The following is a 21,835-nucleotide window of genomic DNA, read 5'->3' on the forward strand; positions in this document are numbered from 1 at the left end:
TATTTACACACGAGAAATATGACTGGTGATAATTATACTTGTATTGAAGCTGAGACCGTGGATTCTGAATATTTACACACGAGAAATATGACTGGTGATAATTATACTTGTATTGAAGCTGAGACCGTGGATTCTGAATATTTACACACGAGAAATATGACTGGTGATAATTATACTTGTATTGAGGGTGAGACCGTGGATTCTGAATATTTACACACGAGAAATATGACTGGTGATAATTATACTTGTATTGAGGGTGAGACCGTGGCTTCTGAATATAACCACACGAGAAATATGACTGATGATAATTATACTTGTGTTGAAGGTAAGACCGTGGATTCTTAATTCGTTATTTTCCTGTACCTGTGGATCTTCTAGTACAGATATCCGTCAGTTCTTCTTCGTATGTCCTATTTAAAGAAGTGCGAGCAAAATTTGAATAACGTTTAAAATATAGTATATAGTTTATAGTATATGTTTAGATTAATTACCAACTGGTAAACATGACGTATACATAAGTATATATAAAATACATCAATGTTTGATTCTGAAGTGTGCAAAACTTAAAGACCAGCGGTAGGTTTAATAAGTGATATTTATGAGACTTTTGGATTTTTTTCCTCTATTGTTTTCATATGGCTTACAACCCAGTTTTAAGTTAAGTTAAATAATGGACACATATTCTTTATTGATGTCCCATTCTTTCTTTCTTTCTTTTTCGTTTTCGTTATCGCCAGAACGAGATTTTACAGGCTGTGAAACGATTTATTTATGCTTGATAATGTAACAACAGTTTGTTAAACTCTGATAATAAAACTAACTTAATAACTCCGTCTATATCAGCATTTCAACAAAACCTGCTAACGATCTCTTCGAGTTATCTTTCTTAATAGAGTTCTACTACTGGCGTCGTTAGCAACCACCCCGAACGAATCAATCCGCGACGATATATAAAATTGTCATTATATGAACTTTTTAAAAATCTAAATTGTTTATTAACTTAATTGTTTTTATTTTAATGTGATCATATCATAATTCTCTGTGATAGATAGTCAGTAGGTGTGTACTTATTGTTTCTAAGGGACTAAGTTTTACCTGTATAGGCGGAAGGATATATGTACAGTGGTCCAATGTGTGCATTACCTGATATGGGTATGTACATAAGATAAGAGCTAAACGTATAGAACTGTGTGTTATTGGGACATACTTGGATGTGTTAGTGAAAGTATGACAGCTTTTTAGAACTGTCCCGACGAAAAGGTCCAAACTAAAGGAATAACTACAGTATCATGCTTTCTCCTCACAGTTAATTATTTTTTATTGAATAGGTGAGAGTGCTAATTAGTGATTGTGTCCAGGTGTAAACCTGACAGGTGAGACATGGGTCGCGGACGTAGGTTTGCTCCCTCCTCGGCCAAGGAAGGAATCTGGGTAAGTTTCTTTTTTATATATTATATGTATTTTATAACTTAAACTATACTGTTACCTATGTATTTCATTTACACACCAATATCGTTATCTCAAACAGAGGGTTTCCTATGTTCTGATATACACAGTTTTAAGTTAAATCCCTTACGGTCTAGTTGCCATCAGAAGGAATTAGAAAATACATAAGAAACTCCATGATGTATTTAAACTTCACTGTGGTTCTATATCACTGTAGTTAACATATATCAGCATTGAAAACATTTTAGAGGTTATATACCTATATTAAATAGTAACAGTGTGTCGAGATCCACATTTCATTGAAAGTGCAATTAAGTTTGTTTAATATAGCGTTTAATAATATCAAGCATTCACGATATTTGTTTGATTAAAATTTGTTGGAATTGATAAAATTCAGATAAGTGTACAGCATACCGGTATACACATATAAGTCAGCAACATATACGTGATTTTAACGTTAGAAACACTGCACGCGCTCAGACGTTTTAAGGCTGTCGTACAGGAATACTATATATATACACGTGGTAACTGGATTCCAATAAAAAGACACTGGTCGCGACAAATACAACGGGTCCTATTAATACTTCATTATCTTATTAACAATGTTAGTGGTATAGTCTGCTAATTGAATACGGTGTGTGCTATCTAAGGGCAATGATAATCTATGCGACAGGTCGTTTAAAAAATGCAGATACCTAGAATGTAGTTTATGAATGGTGCTAAAAGGTGTCTAACCCGTGTGCACAGAAAGTGTAGAAATATAGAAATATTATACTCATGGGACTGATGAAGTCTCTGAGTCAATTATCTATGTTTACTTTATTTGTTTTGTGTCGCTGCAATATTTGGAAATTACATTTAAACTAAGCCTGTGCACAGATATAATACACATCCCATTTATCTCCCCACGCGCGTACCTGTAGTTACACCGGAAAAATCTCCAACACATACCTGTATACATGTAAACACTCTTCTATTTACTGAACATGTCTTGTTACTATACATTTCATTTAAATTTCTAAAATTCACAGTGTAATACTTGTACAACCCCACAACTTCTGGATAGATAACTAGACAATTTAAATCCCGGTTATTTTCGAGATGTCATGTAAAACAGTCAAGTTATCAATTACAGGCGTGTAATGTGTCAAGTTCACAAGTAGTTTTATGTTACTGATCCAAAAGTTTAAAAAAAGTGATGATAATCTTCGGGTTCTGAAATATTGTAATGGACACATATTACTGGTATTATCTATGGCATTACGAGGTATGTTTGGTGATCTTAGCTCTGGTGAGGTGAGGGGGGGGTGGGGGGGGTGGTGGTGGTAAAACAATGATGGTAAAAAATAAATAAGTTGATACATTTTCGAAGTCATCATTATCTACTTAAGTGTCTCCAGTCACCGTTCATGTAAAACACGCAACACGTGCTCTTGTTGTCTATAACATTAAGTGAGAATTATGTACACCTTATTTAGTAGGCACGACATGTTAGCTGTAGCGGCGGTACAGAAGTAGGTATAATGTCAATATTTACACCTTCCTTTGTTGATGATTGTATCTGAAATAAAATATTATATGAAACAAATGTTACAACTGGAGCATTGAAACCAGATCGGTTTTACTTCGATAATTTTCGATGACTGCCTTTTGTATACCTGTGTGTACCTGTGTAACGGGTTAATTAGAAACATGTCGGTGAAACACCTGTTGTTAACATAGTTATTTATATATAATCATGTACCTTAACTGAGCAGATATTTACTCCTGAACAAAGTCAATATGACCTCCACATTGATATGATTTTGGTGCTGGCCGAGTGCAAATACGATTGTCTGGAGGGGCTGATCAGTAGGTTGTCAACGTTAGTGACAACAGAGACTGTCTGGAGAGACTGACCAGTAGGTTGTCTACTCAGTGACAACATAGACTGTCTGGAGAGACTGACCAGTAGGTTGTCTATGTAAGTGACAACAAAGACTGTCTGGAGAGACTGACCAGTAGGTTGTCTACGTCAGTGACAACAAAGACTCTCTGAAGAGACGGACCAAGAAGTGGTAGTTATTTCTGTAACCTTCTCTAGAAATGGTCTGTACGAGGTGACCGCTACAATAACTTATGGTAGGGACATAATTCTGATATCAGTTATGCACAATAGACACTTTGAACATGTCAATGACTTGTCAGTTCTAGTGGTCACTTCTGTATGACCTAAAGACACACATTAAAGCGGTCAACAGGTGGTCATTGCCTATCAACCCAGTGGTCAATCATGTGTGATACGTGAAAGTGATAACTCAGTTAATGGTCAGCACCTCTCTACCTAGTGGTCAATCGTGTGTGATACGTGAAAGTGATAACTCAGTTAATGGTCAGCACCTCTCTACCTAGTGGTCAATCGTGTGTGATACGTGAAAGTGATAACTCAGTTAATGGTCAGCACCTATCTACCTAGTGGTCAATCGTGTGTGATACGTGAAAGTGATAACTCAGGTATTGGTCAGTACCTCTCAATCCTGTGTGGTAACCTGATGGCCGTCAGAGGAATACTTTGTTTTGACCATGTGAATGCGGTCAGTTACAGACCGGCTTCTCTTCAACTAATGTCAGTTTTATTTGTGGAAGTGTACGGTACGTCTGTTGGCTTTATGTCAACTGTGTCATGAAAGTCACTTTTGTCGTTATTAGTAAAATGTTATTGATACACTACTGGCAGTAGTTCAAGATAGTGGTTCAAGTACCTCGACTCAAGCTTTCTACCATATGACAAGACTGTTTGGGATCGTTGATTTAAAGGGATCATCATACAATACAGTTAATGGTTGACATTTCAATAGTCATATTTTATTAAGATAAATAGGCGACTTTTCAGTGACTGCTATTCAGTAGTTAGACCCGGTCCAACGAGTTTCAATACGGGAAGAAAAACTTGTCAATACACAAAATCGAAGCTCTAACGATACCCGTTTACCGTGTGTTTCTTAATGACTGACAGTATAACACTGAACCTTAGAGTAAGACCTCGCCGGTTAAATGCCTCGTACTGAAAAATACATTCATATCTTAAACATTTACTGTTTAACGCCTACCCACTTAGTCTATATCATAGGACTTCGTAAGCGATACACAACACAGCTTAGGCTTGTATCCTCACAAACCTACTCACTTAGTCTATATTATAGGACACACAACGCAGCTTAGACTTGTATCCTCACAAACCTACCCACTTAGTCTATATTATAGGACCCTGTAAGCGATACACAACACAGCTTAGGCTTGTATCCTCACAAACCTACTCACTTAGTCTATATTATAGGACACACAACACAGCTTAGGCTTGTATCCTCACAAACCTACCCACTTAGTCTATATCATAGGACACACAACGCAGCTTAGACTTGTATCCTCACAAACCTACCCACTTAGTCTATATTATAGGACCCTGTAAGCGATACACAACACAGCTTAGGCTTGTATCCTCACAAACCTACCCACTTAGTCTATATTATAGGACCCTGTAAGCGATACACAACACAGCTTAGACTTGTACCCTCACAAACCTACCCACTTAGTCTATATTATAGGACCCTGTAAGCGATACACAACACAGCTTAGACTTGTACCCTCACAACCCTACCCACTTAGTCTATATCATAGGACACACAACTCAGCTCAGACTTGTACCCTCACAAACCTACCCACTTAGTCTATATTATAGGACCCTGTAAGCGATACACAACACAGCTTAGACTTGTATCCTCACAACCCTACCCACTTAGTCTATATTATAGGACACACAACTCAGCTTAGGCTTGTACACTCACAAACCTACCCACTTAGTCTATATTATAGGACACACAACTCAGCTTAGACTTGTATCCTCACAAGCCCACCCACTTAGTCTATATTATAAGACACACAACTCAGCTCAGACTTGTATCCTCACAAACCTACCCACTTAGTCTATATTATAAGACACACAACTCAGCTCAGACTTGTATCCTCACAAACCTACCCACTTAGTCTATATTATAGGACACACAACTCAGCTCAGACTTGTACACTCACAAACCTACCCACTTAGTCTATATTATAGGACACACAACACAGCTTAGGCTTGTATCCTCACAAACCTACCCACTTAGTCTATATTATAGGACACACAACACAGCTTAGGCTTGTATCCTCACAAACCTACCCACTTAGTCTATATTATAGGACACACAACTCAGCTCAGACTTGTATCCTCACAAACCTACCCACTTAGGCTATATTATAGGACACACAACACAGCTTACGACACTCTGCTTATGATGCCATTGAGTCATGACGTCATAACTAAAACCATGAAAACTTTCAGCCAACCACAAATCCGTAAGGTCATGTGACACATGTGTAATAACCAAAAATGTATGTGATGAGTTATATTACATTGACAACAGGGTCGTTATGTGGGACGTTTGAGTTACATTTCTTCCTTATCCCTGGCTTTCTATCAACTCAGGACAATGTTATACAACCAAACCGAAGTAAGCGTTAAGGAGAGTGTGTCACGTGACATACGGACTGATGTAGGTGATACCAATGCGTTCTTTTATGAATACTTTATTGATCGATTTAGTTTTTATAATCATAGAATGTGCAGATCGATAAAGATCAGGTCTGAATTTGTAGAGGCTTTATATATTTACTTAGTAGGTAAACTTCAAGTGGTCTCAAATCCCACCAAGGTCGGAGTACGCAAATGTCTGTCGAAATGATCATTTTTGAACGTACAAACGTTTAAGGTTATGGTACGATACAAACTCTCGAAAAGGTACATATAGGTGTATGTTACATACTATTAATGGCGTACGCTTAAATAAAAACCGCTCAGCTTGTATGTTAAGCCTTGATTATATATGTTAATGGTACAATATACTGTTATGTATGGTTTAGTGTTTAGTAGTAACTATTCAGGGGATGCTTGCTACTTACAAACCGTAAAAGGTATATGTTATCTACAAACCGTTGATGACGTGTGTTACATACAAACAGTGAAGGGTGTATGTTACATACAAACCGTTAAGGGTGTTTGCTACATACAAACCGTTAAGGGTGTATGTTACATAAAAACCGTTTTGAGTGTACGTAACATACAAAATGTTAAGGGTGTATGTTACATACAACCCGTTAAGGGTGTATGTAACATAGAAACCGTTTTGAGTGTATATTACATACAAACCGTTAAGGGTGTTTGTTACATACAAGCCGTTATATGCATGTATGTTATTGTTATGATACATACAAACCGTTATGTACACTATTCATGGAGTATGGTAAAATACAAACTGTTAAGTTACATACCAGTACTTTCTATGATATATCTTTTTCTAAAGAGTTCCGCATTGAAACACTCATATCTTCCATGGGTCGCATTCTGGGACGTATCAGTTGATAACAGAGACTTAAAGCTCGTACAAAATTCATCAGTATTGTCGATTTGATTTTTTTAAATACCAAAATGAATGATGCGAAAAGGTATCAGTTAGACACTTTCGAAGTCTATACCGAAATTCTCTTTTTATATGCATTATGAACAAAATATGAGCAACATTGTTTTTATACGATAGCCGCAATGTTCTGCTGGCGCTGTGTAGTGGTATGTAGGAGAGGTAGATTGTGTTTTAAATATTCCCTATAGTCTAGTTATGCTAATCACACTCAGGTGTTTTACATGTTGTTCGATGTGACGTCTGGTTTGAGATATTCCAAACCACACCTGTGTCTCTTAAGTAAACAATTACATGGCAACCGTCTGTGTCACAATGGCTACTACCCTTTAGATCCATGTGATCAATTTAGTTCTATTGAATAATTCTAACGGTTTTACGGGAAATTGTGACACCTGATATTAAGAAAAATCATTAGCCACTCAAGTATCATTTTGCATGAAACGTGCTTTGCGACATAGGTAAAGACCTGACCCCTTGGTTCTGTCAAACGTTTTCTGTATTTACTATCTATAGACATGTAGATCTCTGACTAGTGTATATATTTGTAATAATATATAACTCCCATACCATTTCATGTCTGATGGAATAATCGAACCCCTCATTTAACTACACTAACCTGCTATCAGACCACCTACAGCTGCAGTTTCTGAGAAAAGCTTACAGCAACGGCTTTGACAATCTTATATCCACTGCGAAAAATTATCGACATCAAGATGTTTTATCTTTTCGGACGGACCACGGGAGTTTTCATACAATCCTAGTTACAACATGCCTTTTCCGTATATGCAATACGCGTCAACGGTTCTCGTTAATAAACACGTCAACAGTTCTCGGTAATAAACACGTCAACAGTCCTCGGTAATAAACACGTCAACAGTCCTCGGTAATAAACACGTCAACAGTTCTCGTTAATAAAAACGTCGACAGTCCTCGGTAATAAAAACGTCAACAGTTCTCGCTCATAAACACTTCAACAGTCCTCGGTAATAAACACACCAAACAGTTCTCGTTAATAAAAACGTCGACAGTCCTCGGTAATAAACACGTCAACAGTTCTCGTTAATAAAAACGTCGACAGTCCTCGGTAATAAAAACGTCAACAGTTCTCGCTCATAAACACTTCAACAGTCCTCGGTAATAAACACACCAAACAGTTCTCGTTAATAAAAACGTCGACAGTCCTCGGTAATAAACACGTCAACAGTTCTCGTTAATAAAAACGTCGACAGTCCTCGGTAATAAAAACGTCAACAGTTCTCGCTCATAAACACTTCAACAGTCCTCGGTAATAAACACACCAAACAGTTCTCGTTAATAAAAACGTCGACAGTCCTCGGTAATAAACACGTCAATAGTTCTCGGTAATAAACACGTCAACAGTCATCGGTAATAAACACTTCAACAGTCCTCGGTAATAAACACGTCAACAGTTCTCGGTAATAAACACGTCAACAGTTCTCGTTAATAAACACGTCAACAGTCCTCGGTAATAAACACGTCAACAGTCCTCGTTAATAAACACGTCAACAGTTCTCGTTAATAAACACGTCAACAGTCCTCGTCAATAAACACGTCAACAGTCCTCGTTAATAAACACGTCGACAGTCCTCGGTAATAAACACGTCGACAGTCCTCGGTAATAAACACGTCAACAGTTCTCGTTAATAAACACGTCAACAGTCCTCGGTAATAAACACGTCAACAGTCCTCGTTAATAAACACGTCAACAGTTCTCGTTAATAAACACGTCAACAGTCCTCGTTAATAAACACGTCAACAGTTCTCGTTAATAAACACGTCAACAGTTCTCGTTAATAAACACGTCAACAGTCCTCGGTAAAAAACACGTCAACAGTTCTCGGTAATAAAAACGTCGACAGTCCTCGGTAATAAACACGTCAACAGTTCTCGGTAACAAACACGTCAACAGTTCTCGGTAACAAACACGTCAACAGTCCTCGGTAATAAACACGTCGACAGTCCTCGTTAATAAACACGTCAACAGTCCTCGGTAATAAACACGTCAACAGTCCTCGCGGTAATAAACACGTCAACAGTCCTCGGTAATAAACACGTCAACAGTTCTCGTTCATAAACACTTCAACAGTTCTCGTTCATAAACACACCAAACAGTCCTCGGTAATAAACACACCAAACAGTTCTCGTTAATAAAAACGTCGACAGTCCTCGGTAATAAAAACGTCGACAGTCCTCGGCAATAAACACGTCGACAGTCCTCGGTAATAAACACGTCGACAGTCCTCGGTAATAAACACGTCAACAGTCCTCGGTAATAAACACGTCAACAGTCCTCGCGGTAATAAACACGTCAACAGTCCTCGGTAATAAACACTTCAACAGTTCTCGGTAATAAACACGTCAACAGTTCTCGTTCATAAACACTTCAACAGTTCTCGTTCATAAACACTTCAACAGTCCTCGGTAATAAACACACCAAACAGTTCTCGTTAATAAAAACGTCGACAGTCCTCGGTAATAAAAACGTCGACAGTCCTCGGCAATAAACACACCCAACACTTCTTGTTCATAAACACGTCAACAGTTTATTAAAAGTTACTAACATCAATAAAAGATTTCGTATGCCGTCCTTGACTATATCAGTACGGAGCTTGCTTCACCAAACGACATGTATCGACCCGGGCATCAATCTTTAGTGCGGTCAGGAATAATGATTTCTAAGGACCCAACACTATTGTTATTGTCGCTGAGGCTGTACAATAATACCTCTTCCGTATCAATATCGCAGTTTTACACAAATGCTGTTTTAACGAACCCACCGTCAAGCAGACAACACTAAATAACGGTTAGTGATGTACAAAAAAAAGGATTAATAAAAAATATTTGAGAAAATATCAGTTTTTCTCGGGATTAATGATGTATTCGTGTTCCGTGGAAAGCCTCGTAATTATGGACAATACACTACTATCGATTATGTCATTGTATTTCTGAACACGTTAACTTCACCAAGCGTACAGTTACACACATCCCCGGATCATCAATCTTACCTTTGGGGCTTATAGAAGGGACACGTACATATTGGACTGTAGACTTTGCAGTCTGTCAAATCCATGACCGAAAATGATTCAAGCAACAATCTAACTGTCGTCCGAAAATGTGTTCCCCCTCCCCCTTTTCATTCTGTGTTAAGGTTTTCTCTATTGACACCATCAAATTTCATTCATGGAGATTAGTAAAAGTCGTCGACCGCTCAAATCGCAACTAATCTGTTCCGTCACTTTTAAGCTTACAGTTAACTCTGAGATAATATTGACACGAAAATGAAAGACAGTTGTCCCTTGTGTCTGTCGTGTGAATGGATAGTCTTACAATTCTGTCCATTTTCTCAGTAGTAATGTCTGTTTTTCCCTCCTATAAACTTGATATTATGGAAGTTTTTATTAGGTATGACATCACAATTACGTCATGAGTGACGTCATGTGAACGCAGAGCAAATGCTTCCAAGAATCCAAAAGAACCCAAGGCATTTATAAACTGAACATAATTTACTCTTTACATAATAATTAGTTTAACTTCTTTTTATTTATCGTATTTTGTGTTCGTTTTTTTCTCTACATATCAATTAGTTATTTTTATCATCCGGAAATCAAAGAATTCATGTGAGCGTCCTTTTTAGTTCATACATTTTCCAACTAGAGGCGTATGTACGTCTCTGTTCCATCTAATCGTTCTGAAAATATCCATGATTTTAGAAAAAAGGGCGTTTTGTTTAAAGTTCATTATTAATAACCCAAGTACGTACATTACAGTATTACAACAGCTTAGTCAAAATCTAAATATTTTAGAAGAGGCTTTTATATGTGTTGTTAAACCTATCGTATATAGGCCGCGTGATTCAGAATAAAGAAAACACTGAGTGATCTTTGTAGGGTGAGCCCTTTACAGAGCTTTGTATTTAGTGGGTATACAATGAAAGTCTATTGTTATTTGTATTTGTGTACCAGCTGTCGACATTTGATATCCGTAGCTTAACGAGTAACTTAAAAATGTTAATATTTGTGTTGTCAGTACCTATGCATTAAATGAAATCTTTTTTTTATGTGGACATGATGCTACATATAATGTATTTGCCATTTTATGACATTGCTACCATATAACCCTTGAAGTCTGTTGTGTATTACCAGCTCATGAACTGCCATCCGGCGTAGTAATATTTTAAGTAATGTAAACAGACTGAGGTTGCCTTCTCTTCTAACAAGACGAAAGTTGAAAATGATAGATACATCTGATTGTTTAAGCACTAATCGGCTTTGAGCTAGTATTCATTGGCATATGAATGCCAACATGAAAGGACGCGATTCATTGAATTTGCTTTTTATCCTTGTTGGCATTCATACGCCAGTGAACGCTAACTGAAAGCAGATCAATACTTTAATAAAACGAATATATCATAGACTTATGATACATGTTATCGTGACAAAATCTATTAGAAGGGTCACCTCTAGTACCCATCAACCAACCCCACCATGATCTACGATGTACTCCCTACCACAATGAATAATTCAGATCTGTTTATTTAGATCTTGACATAAACTATTCCGGTTCAAAGCCTCTGTTTTACAGTTCTCCTCGATTTACAGAATATTGATTTCGGGACAGACAAACGCCACGTGTTGGACTCTGAACCACTTTCAATAGAGACTGAAAAATTGAAGTGTATACACAAACACAAAGCATATCATTGTTGATGTGCACCAATGTTTATAAAAAGGGTGATAACATTAAGCTGGCTTTGATCGCCATGTTTTTACTGGAACAGTGTGGACAAATCTGATACCGGGCTGTGACAGATTTTACCTGCCTCTGACTGTGGTGTAGTGTACGTGGTACGCTTGGTACACCATTCCAATTTATATCCCTAAAAAATCAAAAGAATACATCTGATCAATGAAGCGTTCGGTTAGGCTTCATTGACGTGTAGAAAACCAAATTATGTATCACATTATTACAGACATCTTAAAAAGATATAAAAGGAATGTTTATTTAGTATATAAATATCTAACATTGATATGATGTCTCTCTGTTTATGTGTCTTATACAACGTACAAATAGCTATAGTCCTTTACGATATAATGATGTTTACACCCTGCCCATTACAATATTGTGGTGTTTAGACCAAGCTCGTTACGATAGTGTGGTGTTTGGACAAAGCAAACACGACATTGTGGTGTTTAGACCAAGCTCGTTACGATAGTGTGATGTTTGGACAAAGCTATATACGACATTTTGGTGCTTAGACCAAGCTCGTTACAATATTGTAATGTTTAGATCAGGCTCATTTCTATATGCTGTTCAGTTCCATCTAATTACGATTGAATGATTTTTGTAATGTTTAATGCGTTGATTGGTATTGTTCTGATCGACTCCAATGCGATGCTGTATTTTTGTTATGTTTAGACCGCAGTAGTAATTCAAGCAAATGCATTACGAGATTGGTATTAATTATTTTACAGTTTAATCACCGGGGGTCGGAGAGTGCAGGAGGTAACCGAACAGCCGCCACCAGTACAGGGGTCATGTTGACCGCGCCGTTCGACAGCGAGAATGAGGCTCGACCACAGCCTCCTCCGGGACCCTTCCGGTCGAAAACGGAGGTGAGCACATATCGGGGGAAATGGGGATATCAGTGCGGAAAACTGCAAGAAATATATAATTAAATAGTATCACATTGTATTTCTTTGTCACTATAAACAAATAGTATAACCGGAAAGCATTATTGTAAGTTAAAATATTTGGAAATATGCTCTCATTCAACACAGCCAGTGTTCACTAAGTTATTCCTTATCGTAAAACATGATGGGTTGGGCATTTTTATAAATGCTTAACCATATTTCATATTCTGATATCTTGTTCCCTTTGTCCAATTATTAAGTGATTTTATGTACAAGAATATCGTATGACGTCATAAGGGTACATCAGTTAACATCCATCGCAGCAAAGGGTCTCGCTGGGCCCCACCACCCAAACCTGACACGTCCTTAAATGACCTTACCTTTTGATCTGACGTAAAGCTACTATAAACCAAACCAGTCGGAACACAGTCGATTTTCAACGATATTTACATGTATACAGTTTACACCAATCGGAACACCTTGTTTTTATCCCCACGATCTCAGTCGTCCTATTTTTATTAACCAAGCTTCATTTACTGTCTATTGGTGCTAGACTTTGTTGTGTGCGTGTCTTAACTGTATGACGTGTTTCGCATTGTATAGTTTGGTTTGTTTGTGGAGATTTTCTCTTGCTAGAGACTAATAAACTAAATTTCCATCTTGAATGTACGATAAAAAAATCCTCGTTTAAGAGTCTTAGGAGAAGTCAATTGGATGAATTTAAAAACAATCAGAAATACTATCTAAGTAGGATGAAGGAGACATTTGTTTGTGAATTTGACAACCAGAAAGACATTTCGTTTGTGAATATTCTTTATAAGTTAAGAAAAATGTCCCAGTTTGACAACCAGAAAGACATTTCTGTCTGTGATTTATTGTGTACTTTATAGATGTTAACAGCTAGCTAGTAAACTGTTGGTATTATACAGACTGGACTGAAACAATAGATCTCATATCGTTATTGAATATATGTTTATCATAAGGGCAGTTACACGATATTATCTCATAGTTAAACGCCATATCGAACGAAATCTTTAATTGATCTCCACACTAATTAAAGATTAACCTGATAGGGCACGTCTGGGTTATATAGGGCAGACGTTACGCGATCACACCATATACCACAATGCTCATCAAACATGTCACCGAGAGCAAGATATTTGTCTTAAACAAAAGCCCTGCATCACTGTTATCCAGAAGAATTGTTACAGCCTCAATTGTAATCTGTTAAAGAGACAAAACACCAAAATAATCAAATTCTTGTACGTACTATATGTACAGCGTGTGGTAGATTACAGATTGCCAGCTCTCTCCATATTTTATGTATCTTTCGCGCCTATAAGCAGGCGTTTAAAACTCTCGATACCAAAGTCAATTGTTCTACAAGGGTATGAAAGAGAAAGGGGAAAACCCGAGAGTCGATCTGCCTTAGACTCGTTTAGAAAAGGAAAGCTCTCGAGACTAAACGCAGTCGTTCTACTGGCAAGGAAGTGAGACGAGAAATCTTTTGACACGTAAGGAAGAGCGGGAAAGCTAAAAAACAATGGTAACACGGTACAAGAACACCGAAGAGTTTGTGGGTTCTGGTGGCCTTTGTCAGTCGGTGTAGGAGATAAGGACTAGAAGTGGATACACATTCACGAACAATATTAATAATTGTAAAGAACAATGGAGACAGTATTCTCGAGATAATTATCAGTCGTTGGATTGAATAAGGAATTCTCACGTAAATTTCTTAGTTCATGAATACTTGCAAACTAGTTCAGTTGAAGACTTAATCGAATTGACAGTTGGTTTGTGAGTGAAGACTTGCTTAAACGTTCAATGCTGAATTCCCGTAGACAGAAGAAAAGTTTAACAAAATAAGTGATGGACGTCAGTTTGAGCTGCTTCTGGTCGGTAAACCATAGGGTACCAGTTGGTTGTCGACCGTTTATTGTGAGATAAAGGATTCGTTTAGTGTCGGATGGTACTTGTGGTACCCCGGTCCACTGAGTGGTCGAGAGAGATATCGTGTAGTTGGAATTCTGCCTGTCGTGTCAGATTTGACCATTGTTTCAGTTCTAATCAGATCTTTGTCGGCTTCACACGTGGGCAATAGACACACAACACAGTACCACACAGCGCTCACGTCCCTCATAGCAACATCAGTCCTTCTGTCGACAACAGGATCAAAAACTGCCAGTGTGATTCCTATAAAGCGAACTGGTGATATTTTAAGGTGAAAATTGTGTAATGAAGAAGTGTTGTGAGGATTAACCTGAACCTCTCCCGCGGATTAACGGACAACTAACCGGATAAAAAGCTTATCGCTCTCGTGGTAGATTTGAATACCAATGGATTATCTATCTTTAGAAATGTAGTGACATTGTTTACTTCTCGGAATATCATTATCGTATTTACTTGGGATGGTAATTAACCTAGTGTAATGGCTTATTTCTACCGCGGAGATCGTACAGCCACACGCCGCTGGCTCCTGATGCCTGGGATGAACGATGTACGTATAATAGTGTATAGAACCATGAACGACATACGTATGGTAATTTATAGAACCATGAGCGACATACGTATGGTAGTTTATAGAACCATGAACGACATACGTATGGTAGTTTATAGAACCATGAACGACATACGTATGGTAGTTTATAGAACCATGAACGACATACGTATGGTAGTTTATAGAACCATGAACGACATACGTATGGTAGTGAATAAATCCATGAACGTCAGACGTATGGAAGTATATGTTACCAATTAACTTTTTCCAGTTGGTATTCATGCAGGTATGAATGTAAACAGGATAAGAGCAAATTCAAAAAGCGCTTTATTCCTGTACTGTTAGCAGTTCATGAGGTGGTAATACATAACTGACGTTGATAAGGTTTCATCTTTGCAATACCATGCCATGGTAAATATAAAACAATTAACAAACTACGACGCACGTTTCGCAGTGTATCACATTATGAACGACATAGTTATGACAGTGTAATAGAACCATAAACGACCTACGTATGGTAGTATATAGAATCATGAACAAAATGCGTATGGTAGTATATAGAGTCATGAACGACTTACGTATGGTCGTGTATAGCGTCATGAACGACCTACGTATGGTCGTGTATAGAGTCATGAACGACCTACCTATGGTCGTGTATAGCGTCATGAACGACCTACGTATGGTCGTGTATAGCGTCATGAACGACCTACGTATGGTCGTGTATAGCGTCATGAACGACCTACCTATGGTCGTGTATAGCGTCATGAACGACCTACGTATGGTCGTGTATAGAGTCATGAACGACCTACGTATGGTCGTGTATAGCGTCATGAACGACCTACGTATGGTCGTGTATAGCGTCATGAACGACCTACGTATGGTCGTGTATAGCGTCATGAACGACCTACGTATGGTCGTGTATAGCGTCATGAACGACCTACGTATGGTCGTGTATAGAGTAATGAACGACCTACGTATGGTCGTGTATAGCGAACGACCTGAACGACATGAACGACCTACGTATGGTCGTGTATAGCGTCATGAACGACCTACGTATGGTCGTGTATAGCGTCATGAACGACCTACGTATGGTCGTGTATAGCGTCATGAACGACCTACGTATGGTCGTGTATAGCGTCATGAACGACCTACGTATGGCCGTGTATGTATAGAGTCATGAACGACATACCTATGGTCGTATGGTCGTGTATAGCGTCATGAACGACCTACGTATGGTCGTGTATAGCGTCATGAACGAACGTATACCTACGTATGGTCGTGTATAGCGTCATGAACGACCTACGTATGGTCGTGTATAGCGTCATGAACGACCTACGTATGGTCGTGTATAGCGTCATGAACGACCTACGTATGGTCGTGTATAGCGTCATGAACGACCTACGTATGGTCGTGTATAGCGTCATGAACGAACGTGTATACGTCATGAACGACCTACGTATGGTCGTGTATAGCGTCATGAACGACCTACGTATGGTCGTGTATAGCGTCATGAACGACCTACGTATGGTCGTGTATAGCGTCATGAACGACCTACGTATGGTCGTGTATAGCGTCATGAACGACCTAGCGTCATGAACGACCTACGTATGGTCGTGTATAGCGTCATGAACGACCTACGTATGGTCGTGTATAGAGTAATGAACGACCTACGTATGGTCGTGTATAGCGTCATGAACGACCTACGTATGGTCGTGTATAGAGTAATGAACGACCTACGTATGGTCGTGTATAGCGTCATGAACGACCTACGTATGGTCGTGTATAGCGTCATGAACGACCTACGTATGGTCGTGTATAGAGTCATGAACGACCTACGTATGGTCGTGTATAGAGTAATGAACGACCTACGTATGGTCGTGTATAGCGTCATGAACGACCTACGTATGGTCGTGTATAGCGTCATGAACGACCTACCTATGGTCGTGTATAGCGTCATGAACGACCTACGTATGGTCGTGTATAGCGTCATGAACGACCTACGTATGGTCGTGTATAGCGTCATGAACGACCTACGTATGGTCGTGTGTAGCGTCATGAACGACCTACGTATGGTCGTGTATAGCGTCATGAACGACCTACGTATGGTCGTGTATAGCGTCATGAACGACCTACGTATGGTCGTGTATAGCGTCATGAACGACCTACGTATGGTCGTGTATAGAGTCATGAACGACCTACGTATGGTCGTGTATAGCGTCATGAACGACCTACGTATGGTCGTGTATAGTCATGAACGTACGTATGTATACATGAACGACCTACGTATGGTCGTGTATAGCGTCATGAAACGACCTACGTATGGTCGTGTATAGCATGAACGACCTACGTATGGTCGTGTATACATGAACGACCTACGACCTACGTATGGTCGTGTATAGCGTCATGAACGACCTACGTATGGTCGTGTATAGCGTCATGAACGACCTACGTATGGTCGTGTATAGCGTCATGAACGACCTACGTATGGTGAACGAACCTACGTATGGTCGTGTATAGCGTCATGAACGACCTACGTATGGTCGTGTATAGCGTCATGAACGACCTACGTATGGTCGTGTATAGAGTCATGAACGACTTACGTATGGTCGTGTATAGCGTCATGAACGACCTACCTATGGTCGTGTATAGCGTCATGAACTGTGAATGACGTAGCTATAGTGTAGAGAACCAAACAAATCTTTGTGAACAGTGACTTTATATCTCGGGTTAAATTGACAGTAAGAGATAGAATGTGTCTACAGACATTTAAAACAGATTATTACCATAATTTTTGTGAGTTTTCGTACGATAATGACTTGATCAAAGCCAGCGTCTACAGAATTTCCATCTTCATTACACCAACACACTTCGCTAGCATTTCAACATGATTTAAACATTCTAATTTCCAGTTAGCTCGCCGCATTAAATATAGATTAAACATTCTGTTTCAGTACACAGCAACATCAGAAGCCAGAATTACGGACAATGATATGTGATTTTACTTGTTTTCAGTTGGATGATGCGGAGTCATTCTGTTCAGACAAAGTAAAGTTCACCAGTTGTGTTTGTCTTTCGTTGGTGATGGCGATTTGATGTTGGTTTTTTAGGTGGAGGACGCTGTTTGCTAGTTTGACTGTGTTACATAGCTATATAACAATGTAGTACCCGTGTGTACAATATACACGTCTGTACGTGTAATATACATGACGGTAATTAATGGAGATTAGGTGTGTCTGTACATGTATGTAGTAGGTATTGAATCTACGAAACGAATTATTATTTATATCTAGAGCAAACGTAACACAATTCGTTCACACGCTAACTTGGTTTTCGGCAGCGCTTTGTAGAACTGAGTAGAGTGTTAGAATGTAGATTTAGGTAGTGTTGAATGTAGATTTAAACGTATATTTTGTTCGTGTATAACGCAGTGGTCTTAAAATTCAAAGATTTTAAGGTCACAATCCAAGTTGTTATTTTTGTGGTTTTTTTTTTTTGTAATTGAGCATGTTATTGTTTTAAAATAATTAATTCCCTTCTTATTCGTCAAATTTAATGTTTAATAATATTTGAAAATAAAAGTAAAGAAAATCACTCTTGGTCACAAATACCTCTTGTATGACGACATTCGCGTGTTTGGATACTCGTGTCTGATCGGATACACGTGTACGCTTGAACAATTTTACATGGTTATCAGAAATAAGCAACAATGTACGTGGAAACTTCCCGTTATGTGTAAAGTGTATCAATATGTTATATATGAATGACGCATAGTATTATAATGTATTCGAAAGGTAATACGGCATTTGATTGGTCAATGAAAGTGATTTGCGGCGGTGTAACCTTGATAATCTGTCCGCCAATTTCTCTTTTCAAATATAACTGCGGTGGCGATTGTTACTGACGTCAGTGGTTCCGACTGTCCCGAGCGTGATGACGTGATGACGTCATGAACAAAAGCGCAACCGCAAATGTTCACAGACTTTTAATAATGTGACATCGATCTTTTTTCTTTTCTAACTCATGATAATTAGAATGGGAAAGTCCCGACTGCAAATTTACGGCGGTAAATCGTCATTATCCTGTCGCAAATGACAACGCTTAGAATTGGTTATTTGGTTACTAACAACGTCTTACTGGTAAACAATGAAAGCACAAAATCTAAAATAAATAAAACATATGATAAAATATTCTTGTCAGGAGTCAAAAGGTCAAAAATATGCGAGGATGTTTGTTCGTATGAAAAGTTATCATTTTTATTTTTTAAAGTAACCATGCTCATGTATTAGTTGTTATTAGATGTGCAGTATTTTTCGTTACGTTGTCATTATAATTATTTGTGAACCAATCAATGAAGTTTATATTTTCATCGAATTGTTAACTGTGTTGACGTCTGCTGATGTGGTATCTTAGTAGAATAATAACATCAGATATAATTTCTTCCGATTTCAAACTAAACACTGGAGGAATAAATCACATATCTTAGATTCTATACTAGTAGTATAACATCCTTACTTTTTATATTTTCAAACTTGATGTTAAATTGACAAGTTGTTTTTTCACGTTTAACAGATAAATTACAAGACATCCAACAGATTTTCAGAACATGATAACAGAAATGCTTTCCAAGACCACGGAGTGTACTTCGGAGACGTAAGTATACCGGGGTTAGCGGGGAGTGTACTTCGGAGACGTAAGTATACCGGGGATAGCGGGGAGTGTTCTTCGGAGACATAAGTATACTATAGTTAGCGTACTTCGGAGACGTAAGTATACCATAGTTAGCGGGGAGTGTACTTCGGAGACGTAAGTATACCGGGGTAAGCGGGGATTGTACTTCAGAGACATAAGTATACCATAGTTAGCGGGGAGTGTACTTAAGAGACATAAGTATACTATAGTTAGCGGGGAGTATACTTCGGAGACATAAGTATACCGGGGATAGCGGGGAGTGTTGGGGAGTGTACTTCGGAGAGGTTAACGTACCGTGGTTAAGGTATATCATGGCTAGCGAGGCGTGGGGACGAAGTACCAAGTATTATAGGGTTTACGGGATATGTACTTGAAGGATATAAGCGTATCAGCTGTTAGTGTATTTCAGTGTATTAGGGTAAGCGAGACATTCACTTTTGGGACGAAGTATACTACGGTTAACGGAAATTGTACTTCAGTCACCTCATTTTGTGGACGTCAGTTCAGGGAAGAACGAATATCGAGGTTTTTGGGGAGTGCACTTCGGGGACGTAAGTAAACCAGACTTACCGCGAATGCGCTTCTTGGACGAAGTATAGGGTTAACAGGGAGTGTACAATATACTTTGATTAGCGGGAAGTGTACCAGGGACGTGGCATATCGAGGTTGGTGAGGAGTGAGCTACGGGAGAGTGCACTTTAGGGATACAGTGGTGGGAAGTGCACTTCATGTACAAACATACGCCGAAGTTAGTGGGGATTGTACTTTGAAAGAATACTCCGGGGACATGACAAGTGCATATACGCTTCGATATATTACAGAATCACTACCATACCATGATGGACACTTTGCTTTATTGGTGTGATATTATATTATGAGACAGTACAACATATTGATGAGAAACCATTGTGTGTAAATGAGACGGTACATTGCATATTGATGTGACAAACAAGTACTGATAAGACTGTTATAGAGACGTTAGTGTATGTTGATATTATGTTAAGGAAACTTTGCCATCTATTGATAAAACACTACCATACTTTATTATGTTTGATAGGGTCGAGATGACCGGACACAGGGCAGGAAGATAATACTGCCAGATCTAAGGCTACATCATACAGAGACCTGCTTCCTAAAACATTTCGGGCGGTCGGCGGTAGATCGAGATCTCCAAACAACGTACGGAAACTCCTTTACAGGCACTCCGACAGAAAAGCCACCTGTACACAGACGCTTCCCTAAACAGTACAGAACTCCAAAGAGCGGTCCCATAAAGCTCAACACCACTACCCCACACTGGTTCACAGAGCCCGATGTTCCCCACAAAACCCCGACTCAGGTACTAGCCGTGTCTCAGGAACCATTCCTAAAGCACAATGCATGGAAATATTCCAACCATGGACTCAGGAAAATTTATCCACCATACAATAGGAAAACTGAACCGCTAATTAATAACGAATTTAACCGATATGGCGCTGCCTTTACTGTTGGGACACAGTGACGTCATCTTGAAGACAAGTCACCGCGGGAAGCTTTACGTCACATGAATCGTGGCGGTGACCTCTCCTCACAGTTTTCATTCCTTCACTTCACATTTTACCGAGTGTAAGGAACGACAACTCTGGGCATAGATTGGCGTGGCGTGTGCACGTCGGGAAGTTGTTTTAGATTATTTAAGTTAGAGTAACTGAACTTTATGAATTATATCACATATATTAAACTGTTAGACGATTTGATTTTTTTTATTATCACAATAATTAAGTTTTAAATGCTCAATCCTTGTTCACATTGGCGCCTGCGCTATTACATTTTAATCAAGCTTGTTTTATATTCATGCCAGTTAATGTCATTTTTCTGAAGTGTATGTTATTCCGTCCCTGTGTGTTCTCGCCTAGTGAGGCAGTTATGTTATGCCTTATGTAAATCGTTGTGAAATGTGATGATTGCCTTGTGTAGTTTTGTTACTGAAAATATTCTTAATTTCTAAGTAAGACAACATTGGAGTGGATTCCTTGTACTTAAGGAAACTTAAATAGAGAAATAAAATTCTAAACAGA

At 38.6% G+C, this 21,835-nt stretch overlaps 1 protein-coding gene across 1 annotated transcript; it reads left to right on the forward strand.

The window, feature by feature from the left end:
* Positions 1-1,380: 1,380 nt before the first annotated feature.
* LOC132545350 (uncharacterized) lies at positions 1,381-21,279 on the forward strand. The gene is made up of 5 exons (XM_060209028.1): positions 1,381-1,431; positions 12,434-12,574; positions 18,102-18,134; positions 19,659-19,739; positions 20,836-21,279. Exons 1-5 carry the CDS (start codon positions 1,381-1,383, stop codon positions 21,277-21,279), a joined length of 750 nt encoding a protein of 249 aa, XP_060065011.1.
* The last annotated feature ends 556 nt before the right edge of the window (positions 21,280-21,835 follow it).

Source organism: Ylistrum balloti, unplaced genomic scaffold, assembly GCF_031769215.1.
Source record: "Ylistrum balloti isolate Yb309-2 unplaced genomic scaffold, AGI_CSIRO_Ybal_v1 Utg369840, whole genome shotgun sequence".
NCBI lineage: Eukaryota > Metazoa > Mollusca > Bivalvia > Pectinida > Pectinidae > Ylistrum > Ylistrum balloti.